Here is a 20,677-nt window from a genome sequence, read left to right on the forward strand (position 1 = left end):
GAACCGGCTTCGTAGTACAGGCCTCTGGAAGTGCATTGAGCTAAATGAAAAGTTTAAAACTTTTTTTTTCTTTCTTCTTCTCCATGTCCCCTATAGGGCTTCGTAGTAAACTGCTGTCTGGAACAGAGCCCACTGAAATATTTTCATGGTATTTTGGCCTCATGGGAAATCTACGCTTTGATTTGGTCACTCCCCAGTGTCTGCTGGAGGGGTACGCCTGCATGCCATGACAGGATTAAAGGACAGATACACACTCAGTGCAGACTCTGTATTCACATGAATAAACATGTGGGTTTGTGGACTGAATTGACATTGTTGAGAGGCAAAGGCTTCCCTGAGGACATCACACTGCTGACGGCAAAAGTCATGTTTTTATTACAGAAAACTCTTCTTTACAAAACACAACACATTTCCAGCTACACATGTTCTATAATTCAACCAAATATCACAATCATCAAAACACACTGTACATCATTTTAAGAAGCTCTCTCTGTGTCACAGAGGCATTCTGGGACAGGAACCACAACCTGATGTCCCTGAGCAGAGAGGAAAATAACACGTTTTATTGTAAATGTCATGTAGCCTATCTACATGGGGACATACGAGAGGGTGGGCTACTGTGACAGCCACGGCACAGTGTTGGCTTTTTCACATAAAATAACATGTATTAATAAATTAAGTCTGATCATTTGATCACAGGAAATGAAACATCGACACGAGGAACACGACACGTTTCAGTTCTTGCTTGGCACGAGAGGCGTAGAGACTCAGTTCAAGCTTTGGCACCTCTGAGGAGTTTCCTCATGACCTGTTTACATGTTTACAGTCACAAGCATCTACAATGCACCAGGTGCAAACAATCTTCAGTGACTCGGACAACACAATGGGAATTGGCTATGCTTCATGTTTTAACCTGGTGTTTTATTGGTTTAAGCGAGTGACTACACAGCACTGTATCAGAGGGAGGTACCTGAACAAGCCTTAGCGTTAGCATGCGTTTATTGTTATGCATTTACTGTTTGAATAGTATATGTTTATGGCAAGAGCACCCTGAGGGTATCAATCAGGGTTTGATTATTTTCAAGATTTATCAACAGATTTAGCATTGCACTCTAAAGTTGTGAAACTCACGATGCACAGTTTCAAATCGATTTCCAACCCGGTGCCTACATCAACCTCCATGCAACACGTCAGAGATTCAGGCGTGTTAGAGTATTAGCAGCTAGCATTGGGCTGAGATGAGGAGTGGGCTACAGATCAGTTTCCAACTCCTTTTTTTTGCCTTTTTGAAACTTGTACAGAAAGTGACATCACTTTCAATTTGTTAGACATCTCCCTCTGAAGCTGCAGGCTTTTACATATTATTTTCATTTATGCGAAAGTATTCACAATTACCTGTAATAAGACTTGATGCTTGAAATTGTTGGATTTCACTTTTAACACAACCAGCTGGCATCACTCACTCATCAGTGCTGACCACTTCCAAACCCATTCCACGGAAATTATTCAAATAGTTTGCTCCATCCTCCTTCAAATTAAGTGCTTTAAAACAAAAGCAAGATTTTCTTTTATCATATTAAAGTAATATTCAGCTGCTTTTTGAGACGCTCCTTCTCAAAACTTTTTCTTTTGGACTTTGCAGTTATTTGCCGACTTAACATCACTAAGTAATATCAGTGGTTTGATCCACCAATCAGGACTGCTGTTGACCATTCAGCGCTTCACACTTGAATCTCAAACATGCCAAGCCTTAAGCTGTCTTCCACAACCATCACAGGTCAGATCTCATAAAAGATTAGTTTCTCCCGTCTTGTAGAGTTTAGCCTCCAACTCTTTCATATATTGTCCTGTAAATGCCTGGAGGACACACTGTCATCACAGAGAGAACAGAGCAGCTCTCAGTTAGAAGGTCTCTCCCCTGCTCCCCGGGCCCCCACCCTGACCCGGAGCCCCTGCCGCTCCATGATGTTCCACAGCTTGCGCAGGTTGGTCTGGGTGATGACATCATCAGGTTTCAGCTGGAGAGCACGCAGGTAGTTGGCCTCCGCTTCCGGAAGCTTCCCGTTCAGGTGGAGGATGGCCCCGAGGTTCATCAGAGCAGCCGGGGTACTAAGAGAGGGAAAAGACACCATGAGAACAGGGGCAGAGTGCTGCATGATTACATTACAGTCAGTTGTGAGGACGTTCAGGGTTATTGTACAGGAATACCGCAACTGTGTCCACCTTTGAATCATCTGTCCGGGCAAACTATTTCAAACTTGCCCTTCTCAGCTCCACATTGGACACAGACAGTTATGTAAGTCATAAACATGTTTTAGGAAGCTTGCCAGTTTTTATTTAAATGGAGAGTGGATTAAGGAAAGGTCTCTGGTGAAATTAGTTTAAGGCTTAGAAAATCTAATATGCATTAAATTACACCTAAGGCATGACCAAAGACAAAAGGACATCCTTTGATAGTGCCACAGGGGACAAACGGGTACAGATTGTCTATGGCTGGGAGTAGTTTTTGTGATACATGTGTCTTTCTGGAGTCCTTTAAAAAAAGAAAAAAAAATACCACATCAACTAGTTGCCAAATTAGACCATTTGACCATCAATAGTGTACCAGTTCACCAAAAAAACCCAGGTCACAGACATGACTCTACACAGACCCCTTCATAAAGCAGTGGGCAGCTCATCAGCGTCCTCGGTGCCTGACATATTCTTAGCAACTGCTTCACAGATGTTCTCTTCCCAAACACAACTGTGAGTCTCTTCTCAACATTGATTGTTCCCTTATTTACATTCCACTACTCAAAAGTGCCTGTTTTTCTCACCTCATGTAACAAATGAATGCTTGAGGAGCTGGAATATTTCAAGAACACGCTGGAGAGTTCCGTAATGAATGCAGAGAGGAGCTGCAGTGCAGTACCAACGCTCTCTTTTCATCCAGTCGGGTTGTTTTTTTCACCTAGTGCAACAAAGTGCTCCAAATCCCTTGCTCTGCTTTTTGTACCAGTGAGAGAGCAGCCGAAACATATTGTACTAAGCTAGATAAATGAGCGTCCCTTTGCCATTCTAAACAATGAGCTGATATGCAATACACAAACCGGGCTCCATCATCAGAAACAGAGCCTTGCCTCTGCTCTGTGTACGGGAAGGCAGACAGAGTCATTGAGTAAGGCCATTTTTTACTTTCTTTTGACTGAAACGACTATATACAACATTGGGTTGCATTAATACACAGTGATCTAAGTTATTACACATGTTGGATATACAGTATTTTTTAAGGTAGCATCTGCCTGTGGTAGCTCTAGAGATGCACCCTGCACTACTGTAAACCTTTATCATATTGTCCTAAAAGTTATATAATCCTTAAAGATCCCATCCACCCCTATGAAACATCTGATTTGAATCATTTCTTTCTGATTTGTTGTTGTTTTTCGACAAAGTTGAATTACGCTGTGAAAAACTATGCAAATATTCTTTGTGTTGATAGTTTCAGGCAAAAGGTTGCACACCCACTCCCCGGCAATATAACAAATCACTTGCGTGCCTTGCTCTAAAAAAAAACCTGTAGCATGAAATAAGATTGTGGATGTAATTATCTTTTGACTAAACAATGTGTGCTTTTGTTTTGCTGCTCTGTAAACAGATACATTCTCTTCTCTCGTATTTCTGCCAGTGTAGCTGCTCAGGAGTGTTTGATGTTACAATACTTTATGCTTTCTGTTAACACGGTAACCACAGCTATTGCTAAATAAAAAAAAGACTCACATTTTAAGAATAAGAACTTGATATTAAAGGAAAAATAACCAGAATATGTCATCCTTTTTAGATGCAAGTACCGTATGGTGTATACTGTTGCATGAGGACCCCTAGAATGACCATTTCCCAAACCATTGTCAGTAAATATAGTGGTGCAAATAAGCATTTCAGTCAATGTGTGCAAAATTAAAACTATACTTGCACCTTTTCCTGTAGGCACACAATCGTTGCCTTTCCTAACACGCAGAGTAAGAGCTGAATCTTCCATGACTCGAATGCTTCTGGATTAAGTTGATGTTTGAGAGACTGAAGGTCACTACGTGGGCAGGGAAATGTCAAGAGGTGCTTTACTTTGAGACAAATGACAAGAGGAGCCCTTAGCGTGTCTGAATGTGCACATGAATGCTTCTAGACTGTGAATGATAATGACTGACTTGGAGATTTTCTTACAGAAATAAATATATACACATGGCTAACCAAATTGAAATGGACAACCAGTATTCTTCTATGGATTTACTCAGATTCAGGGCTTGAACAGGATATAAAAAGACAGGCAGACCTAATCCAAAAAAAGGCAGATGTTTTAAAGCAGTGATTCTCAGCCAGTACTATTCAGCTGTTGTCAGTAGGTGTGAGGAAACATTTGAAAGGAGCACATTTAAAAATAAATAAATACACTTGAACTCTATGTGTTGCCATTGACAGTGTGTGAAACCAAGAAAGCAAGCCAACAGGGAGTAAAGTTAAACAATTGAAACTGTTAAATAAAAGTCCTATAATGGATTGTTGAAATAGCTACAGTAAGTAATAGATTAGAAACAGAAGCCAAGGATAAATGGTTCAAATTATGGATACAATAATAAAGAACATAGTTATCTAAAAGTAACAAATATGAAATAGCAGTACATGTTTGCTAACATCATGGTAGTTGGAATAGAGAATATCTCATAATGAGTAGTAGTAGTAGTAGTAGTAGTAGTAGTAGTAGTAGTAGTAGTAGTAGTAGTACAAATGCAACTTGTTTAAATGTGCTTTGTTTTATTTTACTGCATGTTATGCAATAAGAATGTTGTAGAAAATGTAATATACATTGAATCCACTATGTGTTAGTGCCATCTTAAGACTTGTAAGCATATCTTGATGGTTATCAGGATAATATGGTTAATTGCGGTATAGTGACCAGAAAAATCGTGATTTGACATTTACAAATCTACATTAGACAATAAAAGTAGCTATAAAGGGTGTGGTGAAATAACATTATACGTTAGTGAAGGGCATGAAGATGGAAGTGTAACGCTCCCTCCTGAATGCATGGTATCAGTAGTCACAGAGCAGACCCTCGCTGAGCACACTAACATGACAGATGACTGCAGGAAGTCCTGTCAGAAAGCACAGGGGTCGCTATGACTCCCCCTCCCAGACCCTGTCCCTCTGAAGGACTGACTGATACTTCAACAAGATACAATAGCCATACCTTCCTCCACCACATGTGCTGACTCTGAGAGACATGATACCCCTCAAGGCTCTGTTACACTATACTGTGATGATCAAGTATTTACTCTGAAGCTGAATGTGTGAACTGAAAAACAGCGACGGTAACACAGAGCTCTTCTCTCTTCTCTCTCTGGGATCTCTGTGTTTGCATGAGAGCATCCAGGCACCGGTTCACAGCGGTGAACAGAGCATAGTTTCCACTTCATATTCCCAGGAACAACAGTACTATCAAATAATGTCAGAATGATGAGTAACACGTAGCATGTTGTAAATTGAATTTACAGTGCAGGCGCGTGTGTGTGTGTGTGTGTGTGTGTGTGTGTGTGTGTGTGTGTGTGTGTGTGTGTGTGTGTGTGTGTGTGTGTTTCCATGATATGCGCTGACAGGCCCACCAGCCCAGGTACTCACATCTGGTCTGAGGCCTGCTGCTCGCTCGTACTGTCTCTCTGCTGCCTCATTCAGACTGGCCTGTCTATAGGGAGGAAACATGGAGAAACAAAGAGTCAGAACACAGATTAGATTAATACACATTATTACACTGAGCTCATCAAACTGTATACATGACTCTGTATTTGCTCTAAAAATGCCTCAGTGGTGAGCCACCTGTCGTGTTCTGGTTGATCTGACCAATTTACTACTTTGATCAGTCATAAATATTGCAATTTACATCAGATTGCTTCAAGACCTTATGATACCATCCAGGCATTTGAACATATCAAATTGTTGATCACCACTTTCAGTGAATTCTCCATGGTTTATTCAAGTATGTAACGGCCATGATGTACCCGGTCAAAAAGGACCTCACTAGTAAATTAATGAGTAACCATAGATTATGTTCATCCGTCAGATAGGACACACCCAGATTGATAAACATGTTAATTTTGGAATAGATTTTCAGTGTCTACTCTTTGTATATTCACTGCAGTTATTCATGTGAACCAGTAGTCTCAGACATTGTTTACAGCTTAAAATGGTGTTAAAGGAAATGTGGTGATGATAAATGCTTCTTATGTTAATGTAGGGGCAGATAAAACCGACGGGTCAGATTTGACCGGGAACACCAAAGTAAAGGAGAAAAACGAACGCGACAGGAGGGTTAATGGATAATATAATATACTGCATCTTCAACTTGGAACATTTGGATTACAAAAAATCTAATATGCCCAATCTCTTGCACAATACAGATGAATCAACTTTATTTAAAATATACAAGAGCAGTTCACGATCCTTTCTGCTTTTCACCAGTGGCCATCAGTGATTTCTTTACTTAACTGTGATAATGTCGGTAAGATTTCATATTGGGGCATTGACTTCACGGCTAGGACTTACTTTACTACTACGACCAGCTTACTGCCGATGCTTTACTTATTATTTATCAGTGTATCATGAGGAGAGACGTTTTCATAATGCAAGAACTACTTAACCAAGAGAGTCTGTCCTTGCATCGTGCAGGTGGTTTCATGAGGATTCAACAGTTAATCTGATCCATACATTACATTTGATCCAAATAGTACAAGAACCGGACTTTGCAGTGCCAAAGTTAATAAAGCCAAGGAAACCATTCTTTCCCGACATGGTGATTCATATTTATAAGACTGTGACTCAAGTAAATGATGCCTTAAGAACCCTCATGCAACACTTTATCAGGGGTTCACTGGAGTTGATGACCAGCTATCAGTCATCATCTTAGTATGCTTCCTTTGTCTTTGTTTCTTTAGGAAATGTAAATGAAGATTCAGGAAGTCTGGTTTTAAGCTGCAGCTACCTTTTAGATAAAAGATGAAATGTTCTCATGTTTGCTTAAACTGTTACTACATCCTGACAGCAGTTCATGAGACTGACAATCGGGTTCCTCTGCCTCATCCTCGTGCTCCTGGAGCCTGTTTAAAAATACAGCACACACAAGGAGAACAACCAATCAGAGATGAGGAGTCTCAGTGGCAATCACTGCATGTTAAAAAACGATTCAACTGTCCAACTTGGCAGCACTGATCCCAGATTCATCAAGATGATGTTATTGTTTGTCCTATTTATAGAAAAGAGTGAGGCAAATGCTTTTTATATAGATGATCTGTCTCCTGCACTACTGGCAGGATATAGTGACAGTTTTGGAACATGTCATAAAAAGTAATGTTTTAAGAAAGTAGAATAGGTGAGAAAAATAGGCATTAGGGTTTTATCCAAAACAATTACATAACAAATGCTTTGCTAGTGACTTGGTAAACACACATTAAAGTAAAATGATTCCTCATACTGATCCCCTGATCTTTATTTTATTCCTTCTCATAGTCAGTCAATATCTGTTGGTCACATTTATTATCAACAGTTTCAGTTTCCAGCTGCTGACAGTGTGTCTCATCCATCAAACTCTAACCCACATGAAAATAACCACTTAGAGCAGAATGATCTGTCATTTCGATTTTCACTTACTAAACGAAACTCTAGCCAAACCCTGAGACTTTCAACTTGAACAAATCCTCTGTGCTGCTGCATTGAGATGAATGCGAGAGTAGTAATGACTTTTCCAGATATATAGAGCAAAAAGGAATGAAGTCACATCGCGCCAATATTTCCTTGAGTTGCTGGGAATAACACGTTTTAACACTTATGCAAGTGCTTGCCAATTTTTTACGGAAAATTCTCTGATGGCATCTTTACAAGACTTGGACTCAGACATCACTATGATGGACTGAAATGGTACTGCTGTTTATATATGTAATACATAACAGCTTTTATGGCAACAATTTTCATAGAGAGGACATTTACTATTCTATAACATCAGTATAATTCATATTTCAAGGATGCCTATTAAATGGCAGTGGTTAAGAATAAAGCCACAAAGTCTGTAAAAACCTCAACATGTCTTGACATACACGATCATTAGACTTTCTGTACTGTATGCTTTTTTCCCAAGAGGGGAAACTCCACTTGCAGAGGGTGTTTTTATAAGTCAGCAGTTTAGCCAACCTGAGCATGTGAGCCGCGCTGAAGACCACATCAAACTCTGATTGGTCCAGCTCCGCCGCTCGCTCTGCCATCTCCGCCGCCTCGCTGAGACGAGACTGCTCCAGGAGGAACTGACCTGCAGAGAGGGGACGACGGAGAAAGAGCATTTATATTTTTGGGTAGAAAAAAAAACATATTTTTCATGATTTGTACCCATGGTATGTCGTTATGAAAGGCAGTGTCGTTCTATTGGTTGGTTTGTCCAACTATTGGATCACTTAATGTTGATTTTTGTAAAGATATTCATGTTCCCCAGAGGGTGAACCCCAATTGATCCGCTATGGCCAACAACAGGTTAACATTCATGTTTCTTTAATTAAAATATCTTGATAACGTTTGTATGGATTGCCATTCAATTTGGCATCCATATCCAGGGTGCCAAGAAGGGGAACACATATGAATGAAGTAATAACTTTTTTGGAGCATCACAAGCAGGTCAATTAACCAGTAAAGTATGTTTACATCTTTTGGATGAATGGCCACAAAGGTTTTTACAGATTTTCATGGTTCCTAGGTGACTCCTGGTTTTGGTTATCACATGAATTGATTTCCTGGGCCACCATAACGGGCCACTCTTTTGGTTATAATTGACATTTGAACCACTTTTTAATGTCAGTATCCCATTTCATAGCAAGCTATCCATCACTGCAATATATTGGGGATCCCTTGACAATGAATCAATTCATAATCAGAAAATGTAAGCATGCTAACACGCTCAACAAACAAGGCAAGGATATAAGAACGATTGGAAAAGCGTTCAGAGAAGCTCTGACAGACAGGTGGACATCTGCTGAGAGGCAAAGGAAGATGAATGGGGTGAAATAAACAGTATGTTGAGTAATACAGGAAATGCAACAAGGAGAGACAGTGAGAGAAATGTGGAAGGATTCTTTGTCTTGCTGGATGATGTTTGAGAGCACAGATGAGATGGAGGTATTTCATGTGCTCTCCTGTGGGAGTCCGGCCACCTGGTGCTGCACCCACAATACTCTGCCTCCTCACTGATATAAATGAACAGCAGATCTCAGCTGCAGATGTTACCGAGTGTAGGAAGTGGAAGGGGAATTAGGGGAGTATTCATTAGTGTGAACAATGGCAGGAAAGGGGGGCCGCTTCTTAGCTATCACCCTCTGTGTCCTCGCTTCCTCGCACTCTCTCTCACGTGTGTGTTTTGTGTGCATCCGCTGTGTTATAATGTGGACAGATAGCATCACTCCTTACACACTCACACCTGGAGCTCATCCAGTGAACCCAGGATAGCTAGAGCAGCCAGATGTGCGATAAAGGAGGGGACCGGCCCAAACAAACATCACCTATAGCATGAAGCTACAAGATAACATTGAAAAAAGAAAAATAGCCAGAGAGGGAGAAAAATAGTTTAAGGGGAAACAGCTTGGTCCATAGACAGCAAGCAATGCCTCACCAGGGACCAGGCTGAACTAGAACGCAGAGATATCCAGAGAAAGCACCAGGAGGGACGGAGAGAGATAAGGAAGAGGAGACGCAGAATGGTGCTTTGGGACAGATTTCATTTCCTGTGAATGAAGATCCTGATGATAGCCACATGGAGCTGCAGGATGATATGAAGAACTGCATTAACAGCAGCACAAGCAGAACTCAGTATCATGTTGTACTCTATCTCCCCAATGGTAAACAGTGTACTCTGATCCTGTCCTCACACTCAGATAGCATACATGCATGTTTGCGTGTTTGCACCATCTGCAATATCTCAAACACTCCTAGCACTGATACCAACACTAAGGATAGGATTGTATGAAAGATAATATATTTGAGAAAATGTATAAAAACAGCACGGTATTTGACACTTCCAAATAATGACCACACTGATTTGATTATTTTCAAAAACCCTTATCAGGTTACATGAGCTATGAGACCAGGGTGGTTTTAAGTTTTAAGAGGACCTGGTGCGTTTAATGACCCTGCGTCTGACATTACAAAGTATAGGTCTGGGATAAGAGTCTAAAGACCCTAATGATTACCTGAGTACGGCTTACTGCAGCAAAGCCTGGGCATTACAGTAAAGCTCAAAGGCTGCACAGATGTTTGGATCAGGCAATCAGGCAAGTTGTTAGAAAAGGAGGATTGTATTCACATAGCTCTGACAACCAAAAACATTTTGAGGTCATGCATACTGTATATTTATGATTGAATGTGTCCAACAGGCTTTGCTGGAATTGTTTTGCAAGGGAAACCTTTGATATCTGTTCTCACCGTAGTGCATGTAGCCGTTTCCTTTAGTTGGGTCCAGCTGAATAGCTCTCAGATAGTACCTCTCTGCTTCGGTCTTCTGCCCCTAAAAGGAAAAGGAAGGAAATAATTGATTACAACTGATATTCAAGTTCATAATTAGTTCCTTGCAAAAACATTGTTTTGTCACCTGTAATATTTACGCAGATATTAAAGAGCTTAGTTCTGCCTTTCTGCTGATTGCAGTAAACTGCCAAGATAGAATAAAACACTATGACAGTATTATTATTAAATACATTTAACAAAACACCCAATAAAATATAGAATAGCAGTTATATTTTATAGTTTATTTTCTACCCACACTAGTTCCACTTCTTTCAATGATCTAACTGCAATATCTCAGTCTTTCACAATGTGTTTATCGCCCAATACATCACAATGACCATAACATATATCTTGTGTATCTCTAGTTAGAAATGATAGTGGGCGGGATACAATGTTAAAAAGACATAAGTTGAATATCATCAGTGTATGCAACACAAGTGTATATCATGAATACAGCTGGACATCTTGTGCATCAACTGTTCACAGGCACACACAGCTACACACAGGTAATGGCAGGAAACTGCTGCTCATAAAGAATACAGTACACCACTTCACATGCCTAGCCATACCTTCAAAAGGTTTGTGTGTGTGCCATATTGCCAATGGAACAAGAAATGAGAGGACTGGACCTATAAGCTTTGCTTCATTACTTTTTCCCCATACAATCCCAATCGCTCCAAATGAATGAGCGAGGATCAGGCCTCGATGGCTTATTTCACATTTTCTTTGGCACTTTTCTCTTTAAATTAAATGAACCCTTTTCCCCCAGACATCCATCAGAACTGAACTGTAGTCCATGTATGAAAGGTATAAGGTCAATGTTAATCATGTTATTTTGAAATACTATCAAAAGACAATTTTGTGGTGTGCTCTTTTTTCAACTGATGTATTGCTGTGTAAGTCTTTGTTTCTGCATAATTGAGCAACAGTGCTGAATATATCTAAATGCACAGCTGAGTTCAAATTCATAACTCAGCTTAGTGTGGACAGACCACAGCTCTCCCTTCAACACGCCTCACCCATCTGACTGCAGCTTTCTGACAGACAGCAGGGCTCTAATGTTACACTGGACTTATTATGAATCACTTTGACCTTGGGGAGTAATGAGGCTACATTAATGGCTTAAAATGCACTTGTTATTTGCTGAAGGATGTGGACGTGCTCAACACTATCAGGTTGCAACTTTAAATATTGTGGATTTAAGAATGGGGACTTTGAAAGTTAATGTGTACTGCTCAAAAGTACAGCATTACATTACACGTCGGGGTAAACCAAAGTACAAGACTTCAGTTTGACCATGTCTGTATAGTCGATTGACTTCGGCAAAAATGTAGCTGGTGGAGTGATTCAATAAGGAAGGAGAGTAATTGCATTATAAGCCTGTCCACTGGCCCATTGTCCGGGGTCCATCCAATCTCCTGTTCCTTAAGCCCTGTAGTACTGGAAGGGGGCCTCTGAGAGTCGGGGCCCTGCATGGATCAGCAGTGCTGAGCCTGAGGGGGGGGGGGCAGCAGATGTCCAGCCACACCGGGCCACTCTCATCTGAACCTGTTCTTAACGTGAATGTGTGTATCCTCAAATCTTTCAACAAAGATAGGAAATGATCAGAAGTTGCAGCTGCAGCACTGTCAGACCCTGAAGGTTTCCTCAGCACCCAGGCCTGAGGAAGGGAAGGGGGCCAACATATCTGGGGGGGGGGGGACAGTTCAACTCCCACATCTAAACTTGACTCTGTTTTTGTGGAGTGGTCGAGGTGGTTGGAAGTGGGAGCTTTTCCTGCACAGAACAAACATCGGAGGGGGGGGGGGGGGGGAGGTAACGTTTGGGAGAAGTTGGGCAAACTTTTGTGCCCTTGATGTCTCCTGGGAGGGATGGAAAACACAGACAAATCTGGAACTCATCCAAACACAGAGGGATAGCTTTCATCCAGACGCACTCTCCACGTTTGCGACCTTCAGAAGAGAAATTATGGAGCTATATATATATTTTTTTAAAGCTATTTAGCATCAGTCCTAGATCAGGGTCGATCCAAGGCCACCGAAAAGGTATTAATCGCTTCTTTCATTTCTTCTTTCTCACTGTGTAATCCTCTTTTCATGCAACTAGTCTAGAGGTCAAACACTATATTCATGAATGCATCACAACTCCTCTAGCTGACTTCTGATCGGGGGGGAGAGCTTGTTAAGCATGCAGCTCTCAGAGTGGGGAGCTCACACCTCATAACAATTATCACAGTTCTCCAGGCTCTGCAGAACAATCGATAGCGTGGGTTCGCCTCGCTAATATGAATTATTCATTACTCTTCAGGTCCCGTTTAATTAAACTCTGCCAAGTAGTTAACCACTGCAGTCATTTCAGAGACAAAGCCTGGGCTCACCTCATGATTCTCCCTGTGTGTGTGTGTGTGGTGTGTGTGTGTATGTGTGTGTGGTGTGTGTGTGTGTGTGTGTGTGTGTGTGTGTGTGTGTGTGTGTGTGTGTGTGTGTGTGTGTGTGTGTGTGTGTGTGTGTGTGTGTGTGTGTGTGTGTGTGTGTGTGTGTGTGTGTGTGTGTGTTCACCATGATGGACAGCAATTTGCCGTACGTCAGGTGGGCAGGGATGTGGTCCGGCTTCACCCTGAGGGACTCTCTGTACCAGTGGCCTGCTTCCTCCAGCCGGCTCAGCCTCATGTACGCCTCTCCTGAAAACAACACAGAGCAGGAGGAAAGATTAGTGTTTTACGTAGGACATTAAATGAATAGCCTTAGGCACAATATGCACAAGTGTTGCGTTATTGGTGCACAGTTTCCTCTGGGTTTAAGATACGATTAGATGGACCTTTAGATCAATTGAAGAGTTATAGCAACAACAGAAAAAGACAGAGACCCAAATAGTACACAAGGGATAATACAATTAAATAAGAATAAATGAGTAATAATTTGTATAGAATAACAAAAAGGACATTTATCTCTATAAACAGATATCTGCATAAATGCATGGAAACGGATGTTGGTCAGCATTGTAGTTTAATTTGTAAGAGTCAGAGATGCATTGAATTATGAAACAATGTACGTTCTTCCTCTAAAAGAACAATTGTTGTTTTAAAACTGAGATTGTTTGATCTGAGGACATGCTGTTGGCCCCTGGGGTAAAATGACAGCAGTTTAAACAAAGAATCCCCTGGACATCACACTAAGTGTGCACTAAAGCACACTTCACCCCCCCCCCGCACCTGACAAAACACACTTCCCTTTCTCATTTCACTCGTTGAAGGAATACTGGAAGACATCTATTTGTAATCTCAGCTATGCCGTCAGGATGAGCTTCCAATAATGTCACTAGTGTTACAATAACAGAGGGATGTGATGTATTGCGCGGATTAGCTTCAATGCTCTGCACCAGGACACTGAAGCCCCGGCCACACGAGGACGATAACGGTCGTATCTGCTACAGTTCACTATCAGATAGACGGTTCGGCCACACGAGGCCGACATGGAAACGCAGAAAACGATAACGGGTCCCAAGGTGGGTAGATCTGCAAACGAAACGCTCTGGGGGGGGGGGGGCAAACAGCTCCGTGTTTACGCCTATACGATCATTTCCTGATAACGTTGAAGCAATAGCCCCGCCTCTCCCCACCTCTCCTGCTCAGAGATCAGCTGCTGGGCTGTCAGAAGAGGGGGAGGAAAAGAGAGGCTCCGTTTTTTATTATTATATAGAGTCGTTATTAATTTGTTTTAAAGCTCAATAAATAACAAAGAAGACCTTTGACCGGCACTTTTCTAATTTTGTCCGGAAGATTTCAACTTTAACGGACATGTTGACTGGCGAACTGCAACTCTTCCGCACGGTCCCCTCGTCCCTTGGAAGAGGCGGAGAGGTGGGTGTTTGTCATCTGCTGGTGGACTACCAACCGGAGAGATATACAGCAGGAGCAAACGCTTGCCTCGGGGAGGGAGAAAAAGAGCCAGAGCGTCCACAGCGGAGAATAAACAGAAGGGCAACCATGGCAACCATGCAAGGGAAGTCTTCTTCGCTGCTTTTGTGGCAGGACTACAGCGCCACTTACAGGCCTGGCATATGTACTACAGCGTCTCTAGCGCTTTCGAGCGGTCTCGTGTGAACGGACACGTTTCTGGTGCCTGTTGCGTATGGACGGTAGACTTTTTTGATAACGATTGCGGTCCGTTTGCGTTATCGTCCTCGTCTGGCTCCAGCCTGAGTCTGCAGTGTTGGATTCAAACAGGTGCTTCAAGTCCTCTCAAGGGTATATTGTAAGCTCAGATAATATGGAAGACCAACATTTAGAAAAGGAACAAACATATGAAATTCATCACTGAAACTCAAGCCAAGCATGTCCGAGGTCTACATTGTTTTACGATATGAAATACTTATGTTCCCTAATTAAAATAAATGTAAAATACATTTTAAAGCAAATCGCACCAAATTTTTAATCCTGCTATTTCAGTTTCTGCATTTAAAACTAAACGGGGACTTACCCATCATGTTGAAAAGACTGTGTGGTGCAAACTGTTTGGGCATTTTCTGTACCGCTTCCCTATAAATAGACAGGGCCTCCTGGGATGGAAGAACAAAGTTAGCAAGTCCATTGTTTGCATTGCATCAGCATAATACCCTTTTGTAATTGATGAGGGTTGATTACTTTGGGCAAAACAGACTTTCCTAGTTTCACATAGCACAACAATTAAAAGTTAGGTTTTAAAGCAGAAGCTGAAAGGAAAACCTAGATGCACTGACCTCCTGATGGCCCTGTTCGTGGAGCAGTTTTCCCAGGTTGTACAGGCAGCTGGTGACAGAGCTCTTGTGGGCGTGGGGGTCCTTTAAGTTCTCATCAGGGATGTCGGCACAGGTCAGAAAGGTGCGCTTGGCCTCCTCCAGGCTGCCCTGGTTCATCAGGATGATCCCCGTGTTCAAGTAGGCTGCTGTGAGGAGGGGGGGAAACTCATTATAATCTGCCGTCCAAATTATATTTTAATACGCAGACTAACAAAAGACAACAACTACATTTCTGTTAGGAAAACCAAAATTGTTGATTCTATATAACGCCAACTTTTTTAGATCTGTTTTGATATATGTGATATAACCATCATTGGTTGAGTATTTTATATTGGAAAGATGAGGGGGATCTACCAATAAAGTACTGTAAGATGGCGCTGCAATAATGAAGCAAAAAGAAGACAGCAGAGGTCAAAGGCAGATTAGACTACTCAAATAATAGTAGGTAAGAAATCGAAATAAATTAGGCTAAAAGGACATTTGAAGATAACGTATTAACTTGAAAAGTCTAGAATCTGCCCTTCCCTCCCTCATAAAGTGTCCTTGGTACAGTAAAAGACGGTCCCTCATCTCACATGCAAGCACTCGACTGTGAGATTGAATCTCATGGTTTCACCGTCAGGCTGAAATAGCCTGAATATGGCCCTCCAAATGAGCCATGTCTCATTCAGCTTTGAAATTGGGCCAAGATGCTAATCCGATTACGGAACTTCATCTCACTTATATTTAATAATGAATGGCACCATAGACAACCACTGCTACAAAAAGAGACTCTTATTTTAGGTTTACTTACATGCCAGTGTTGGCCGACTCCCAATGGCCAGTTTGTAATACTGCAGCGCTTCAGAAAGACGTTCGTTCTCCTGCAGCAGCAAGCCACTGATAGACCAGAGAAAATCAACAATCTGAGACATAGTACACCAACAGCTGCATAAACAAGGATGTGCATTGTTTTTTTAAATCAGTGAAGGTTTACCCAAAATAATTGCAAAGTGATGAATGAAGCTGAGAAATAAATCAACAACACTGGAGCAGCATCTATTTCCCTTATCAAACATATCAATACATGAACTGCAATATACCAAACCGTCAGTGGCGGAGGAAGAACTCCGATTTGTTACTTGAGTCAAAGTAGCAAGTTTAAAAAGTACTTTGTTACAAGTAAAAGTCTTGCATTCAAAATGTTACTCAAGTAAAAGTACAAAAGTATCGGCAACCAAATATACTCTAAGAAACAAAAGTAAAAGTACTCATTATGCGTAATGGCCCAGAATTAAAAATGGTGTACTGTATATAGAGTTACTGGGTTACCATTATATGTTTTTATCAAAACTTGTCAATATAGAGCTAATTTGAATAATGCTGCTGGTTATCTTAACCTATAATGTCAAAGTTTATTAAATAATTGATTTAAATGTTGTATTAGCTATTAACCTGAACCTTAAGAGGAACTACAAATCTGTCAAATAAATGTAGTAGATTCAAAAGTACAATATTGGGTTCTAAAATCGAGTGGAGTAGAAGTATAAAGCAGCATAAACTGCGGATACTCAGGTAAAGTACAAGTACCTCAACCTTTTACTTGAGTACATGTACTTTGTTACTATCCATCACTGCCAACCATCCATCACATTCAGATAGAACCTCAGCTTCACAGAGTGCAGGAACACCTTCCTTTGGTCTCCCTGCTCCCTATGTTGCTCTGCCAGCTTCCTGACAGCTGAAACTTGAGAGGAGCAGAGGGGAGAGAGTCAGCTGTGAGGGTCTGCCACCTTTCACTCTGTGCTGCAGGATTGGAAGTGGCTTTGTGTCCTCCCCCAGGCCCCACAAACCAAGACCAATCAAATCAGAGGCAGAAGGTACAAAGAGCCACCTGGGAAGTTATTTCCTCTTTGTCACACTCTTGCATCACGCTTAGCTCTGAGTTTCACTCTCCTCTCTCATGGTTTGGATCTATTTTCTTTAAGTTCTTCCTGTCTGTCAGTGCTCCTTTTTTCCCTTTTGTTCTGCCTCTGCGATCTCAAGTGATGGATGGCAGGAATCTGAATCTGTTTGTGTCACGCTTTTGCGAACAGGAGGGAGGTGGGGGGGGGGGGGGCTCTTTAACACTCACAGGTTATACAGCATGTCAGCCATGTTCCCTCGGTGGTGCAGAGCGTTTCTGTACGCCTTCTCCGCCTCCGCCATCTTGCCCTGGTTCTTCAGAACGTTCCCCAAGTTTCCCCAGGCTGCAGGAGACATGTGTCAGTGAAAGGGTTGCACTTTCAGGTAAACACACTTTTGGTATTGATTTAAAATAAATAAATAACATAAAATGAACTTTGAATCAGTGGATTCGAAGAAGGTGCCATCTCCTCATTCAATGTTATGTCTTTAAATCAGCTTTCCATACTCTGTGCTGCGCTGAGATTTCAGTTGGTACTAATATTGATGTTAGATAAGTACTTTATTCATCCCAAATTGGGAAATAATTGTCACAGCAGCAATGTTGTCAAGCATTTCACGACTTAAAAATATTTAAAAGATAGAAATATTAAAACAATTTTTTACATTAGCAGCAAGTATATACAAATGCACAGTAAAAAGGACATACAGTATATCACTAGGGCAGCGGTTCCCAACCGTTTTCAACTGAGGGCCGACTTAAGAATCTAAAAGATGTTCGCGGACCATATTCAATGATAAACAATACGGAGGCTAAATCAAATTCTGATTGGTCAATTCAGAACATGTGACACGTTGTTAATCCAGTAGTACAGACCGCTGTCAAGGACTGTAATGACCGTTGCAAAGGAGGATCAAGAAAGAGAAAGGAAAAGAGGTTAAAATCAAAATCAAAATCGAATAATGAACACAAATCATAATGTTTTGCAAATTATTTGGCGACCCACTTGCAATTTGTTCGCCGCCCACAGGTTGGGAACTGCTGCACTAGAGTGTCTGAATAATACATACTATAAAGAAAATATTTAATAAATTGAATACCCTACAATATAGAATCCGACTAAGCTAAAGAAATATATTGAAATATACCACTGACACATATTGGCATTGGATACACATCCCTAATCTGAGTTTCCTAACCTACCTTTAGCGGGGTTGGCACCGATCCCTGACCTGTAGAGATTCTCCTCGTTGCTCCAGTCCCTGTTTCTCTGAACCATCCTGAGTCCGTTCAGCAGCACTAGTCCCATACAGAGACCCATCAGTAAGGCCCTGCAGCCTTTAGTCCTCAGTCTGATGTGTAATGTCCGTGCACCAGCAGCAACCAGTAAACAGAAGCCCATACTGGGGATATACAGCACCCTCTCTGCAATCACAAAACCTACATAAAAGAAGAGGTTTGTGGCGGGGAGGAAAGGCAATGAGAGCATGCTTAATGAAAACAGGACTAGGTGTTGTGTGGGGGGGAGGGTCATCCGTGGGGGGCATTGGTGGAGTCCTGCTGACCCGTTCAGGGTGGTCTTTGGCGGCCCCTGGTCTGTGTTATGGTTTGTGTCGGGGGCATGGCAGCCATTCCCATTAGTGATTGATTTCCCATTAGTCACATAGGCTTTCCCATTGGTCTCCTTGGCTTTAGAGGTGGGGCCCTGAAGGCCAAACAAACCCAGGAGGACGAATCCACCATAAAAGGCAACAGTGTGAAGGTTCCTCCAGTCAGCCAAGGACCTGACCAAGGGCACAGCGTCCATGGACCAATCAAAACTTAGCCTGTCGGGGCAGAGCAGCAGCCAGGCGTTGGCGACCGGCAGGTGGAGGAACGTCAGGGTTCGAGTGAGGAAATGTGGCGAGTCAGCGGCCGGGTTGTCAGAGTTGGAGAAGTTGGGAGGCTTGTTGCCCATCCAGTAGAGGCGAGCCGACAGCAGGATGACTCCCCAGGAAGCAAGCACGCAGAGGCTCAGCAACACACTGACGTTCTTCTTCTGGAAGAGAGGAGCGGAAAAGAGTCATGCTACAGGACAACACCTAAATTAACCGGTCAGTCCAGAAAAGCTCAGTCAAAGACACACTATTTTCCTACTGAATTAATTCAACATTTCAGAACGCTATTTTAATACCAAGTTATCAGTCGGGATCAAACGTTTTTTAAGCAGTTTGTAGTAGCCGATGATGGAAAAGAGCAGGGAGAAGAAAGTCTTATTTTACCTGCCTCTTAACCAAAAATAGATGGTTTGTCAATCACAGCTGCTTACAACCAATACTTACAGTAACATGAAACCAAAAACAAAATCAAACATAACAATCTACGGTCAGTGAAACAGGTTACCTGACATCTTCATACTGTCTAATTATTCTCTCTTTATACATGTTCTTTAAGATGTCATACATAGATCTCTTTGAATCATTTAGTAAACAATTCCACAGTTCAACTCCAACTACAGAGATCAGTTTTAAAGTATTCAATGCAAACGGATGCTTAAAGTTACATTTCCTTCTATGATGCTCATCCTCTTGATTTAAAACAAATTCGTTTTGTATATTTTCTGGTAGTATTCTGCTTTATTTATAACGAAAGAAGTCTGTAATTCAATGACATCTTTACATTGAACAGCCTTAAATCAAATGTCTCCTCATGTTTCCAGTCTTTCGGCATGAGCTATAAGGGTTTGACTTGTAAAGCAACCATTGGAAAAAGCTTACAAATCTATTTTCCCACTATCCCATATAGAAAGATAAACTATGCAAAGCGATGGCTGGAATGTTTTTGGTAGCTGCCTGGGGCATAAACCGCATTCGTGTAAAATCATACAGTTCTTTGTAACACAAGCATACTTCTTCAAATTAAAATGCACCATAGCCAGAAACAACACAGCTCTGTTTACATGAATATAGTGAAATATGACAAATTCAAACTGGTGGCAGACACTTTGGGATTTGGACAGATGGGCGCTCTAATCGATGTCACTTCTGGTAAGCACCAACAAGACTGTTGACATTGAGGGATAATCTTGTAATGATGGGATGTGTCATATTAAACTAGAGGAAGACGCATTCACTTGGATTTACATGCACAAATATTTTCAAATGTCTTTTATTTAGGCTAATGTCAAGGCAAGGCACATTTATCTATATAGTACCTTTTAACACAAGGCAATTCAAAGCGCTTTACAGAAATGAGAAACATTAGGAAATAGTGCAGGATGGCATTTAAAAACAGTGTACAGAGTACTCAACACTATTTCTATCATAAGAGCAAACCACACTCCCCTCTGTTCTGACCTTATTGAGGTCAACTTTGAAATCATTTGAAGCACGAGAGGCTTTCCTCTAAGCATTTGCTTGTTGCCTGTCAGATTGCAGTGAGTGTGACTGCTAATCAGCTTAGGGCTCATTGTGTTGG

The 20,677-nt window shown here is 41.5% G+C and overlaps 1 protein-coding gene across 3 annotated transcripts in view; it reads right to left on the bottom strand.

Moving 5' to 3' along the window:
- Positions 1 to 352: 352 nt before the first annotated feature.
- LOC117547925 (protein O-mannosyl-transferase TMTC2-like) overlaps positions 353 to 20,677 on the bottom strand; it is a 59,909-nt gene continuing 39,584 nt past the window's right edge. For all 3 annotated transcript variants that reach the window (XM_034218831.1, XM_034218832.1, XM_034218833.1), the window contains exons 3-12: positions 18,425 to 19,259; positions 17,450 to 17,564; positions 16,130 to 16,215; positions 15,298 to 15,482; positions 15,039 to 15,117; positions 13,119 to 13,240; positions 10,480 to 10,561; positions 8,209 to 8,323; positions 5,650 to 5,713; positions 353 to 2,109 (exon numbers count right to left, since the gene is read on the bottom strand). In XM_034218831.1, coding sequence (XP_034074722.1) covers positions 2,008 to 2,109; positions 5,650 to 5,713; positions 8,209 to 8,323; positions 10,480 to 10,561; positions 13,119 to 13,240; positions 15,039 to 15,117; positions 15,298 to 15,482; positions 16,130 to 16,215; positions 17,450 to 17,564; positions 18,425 to 19,259 — 1,785 coding nt within the window. In that variant the 3' untranslated portion in view covers positions 353 to 2,007. The remainder of the gene's footprint in view (positions 2,110 to 5,649; positions 5,714 to 8,208; positions 8,324 to 10,479; positions 10,562 to 13,118; positions 13,241 to 15,038; positions 15,118 to 15,297; positions 15,483 to 16,129; positions 16,216 to 17,449; positions 17,565 to 18,424; positions 19,260 to 20,677) is intronic.

The sequence above is a fragment of the Gymnodraco acuticeps genome, unplaced genomic scaffold (genome assembly GCF_902827175.1).
Source record: "Gymnodraco acuticeps unplaced genomic scaffold, fGymAcu1.1, whole genome shotgun sequence".
Lineage (NCBI taxonomy): Eukaryota > Metazoa > Chordata > Actinopteri > Perciformes > Bathydraconidae > Gymnodraco > Gymnodraco acuticeps.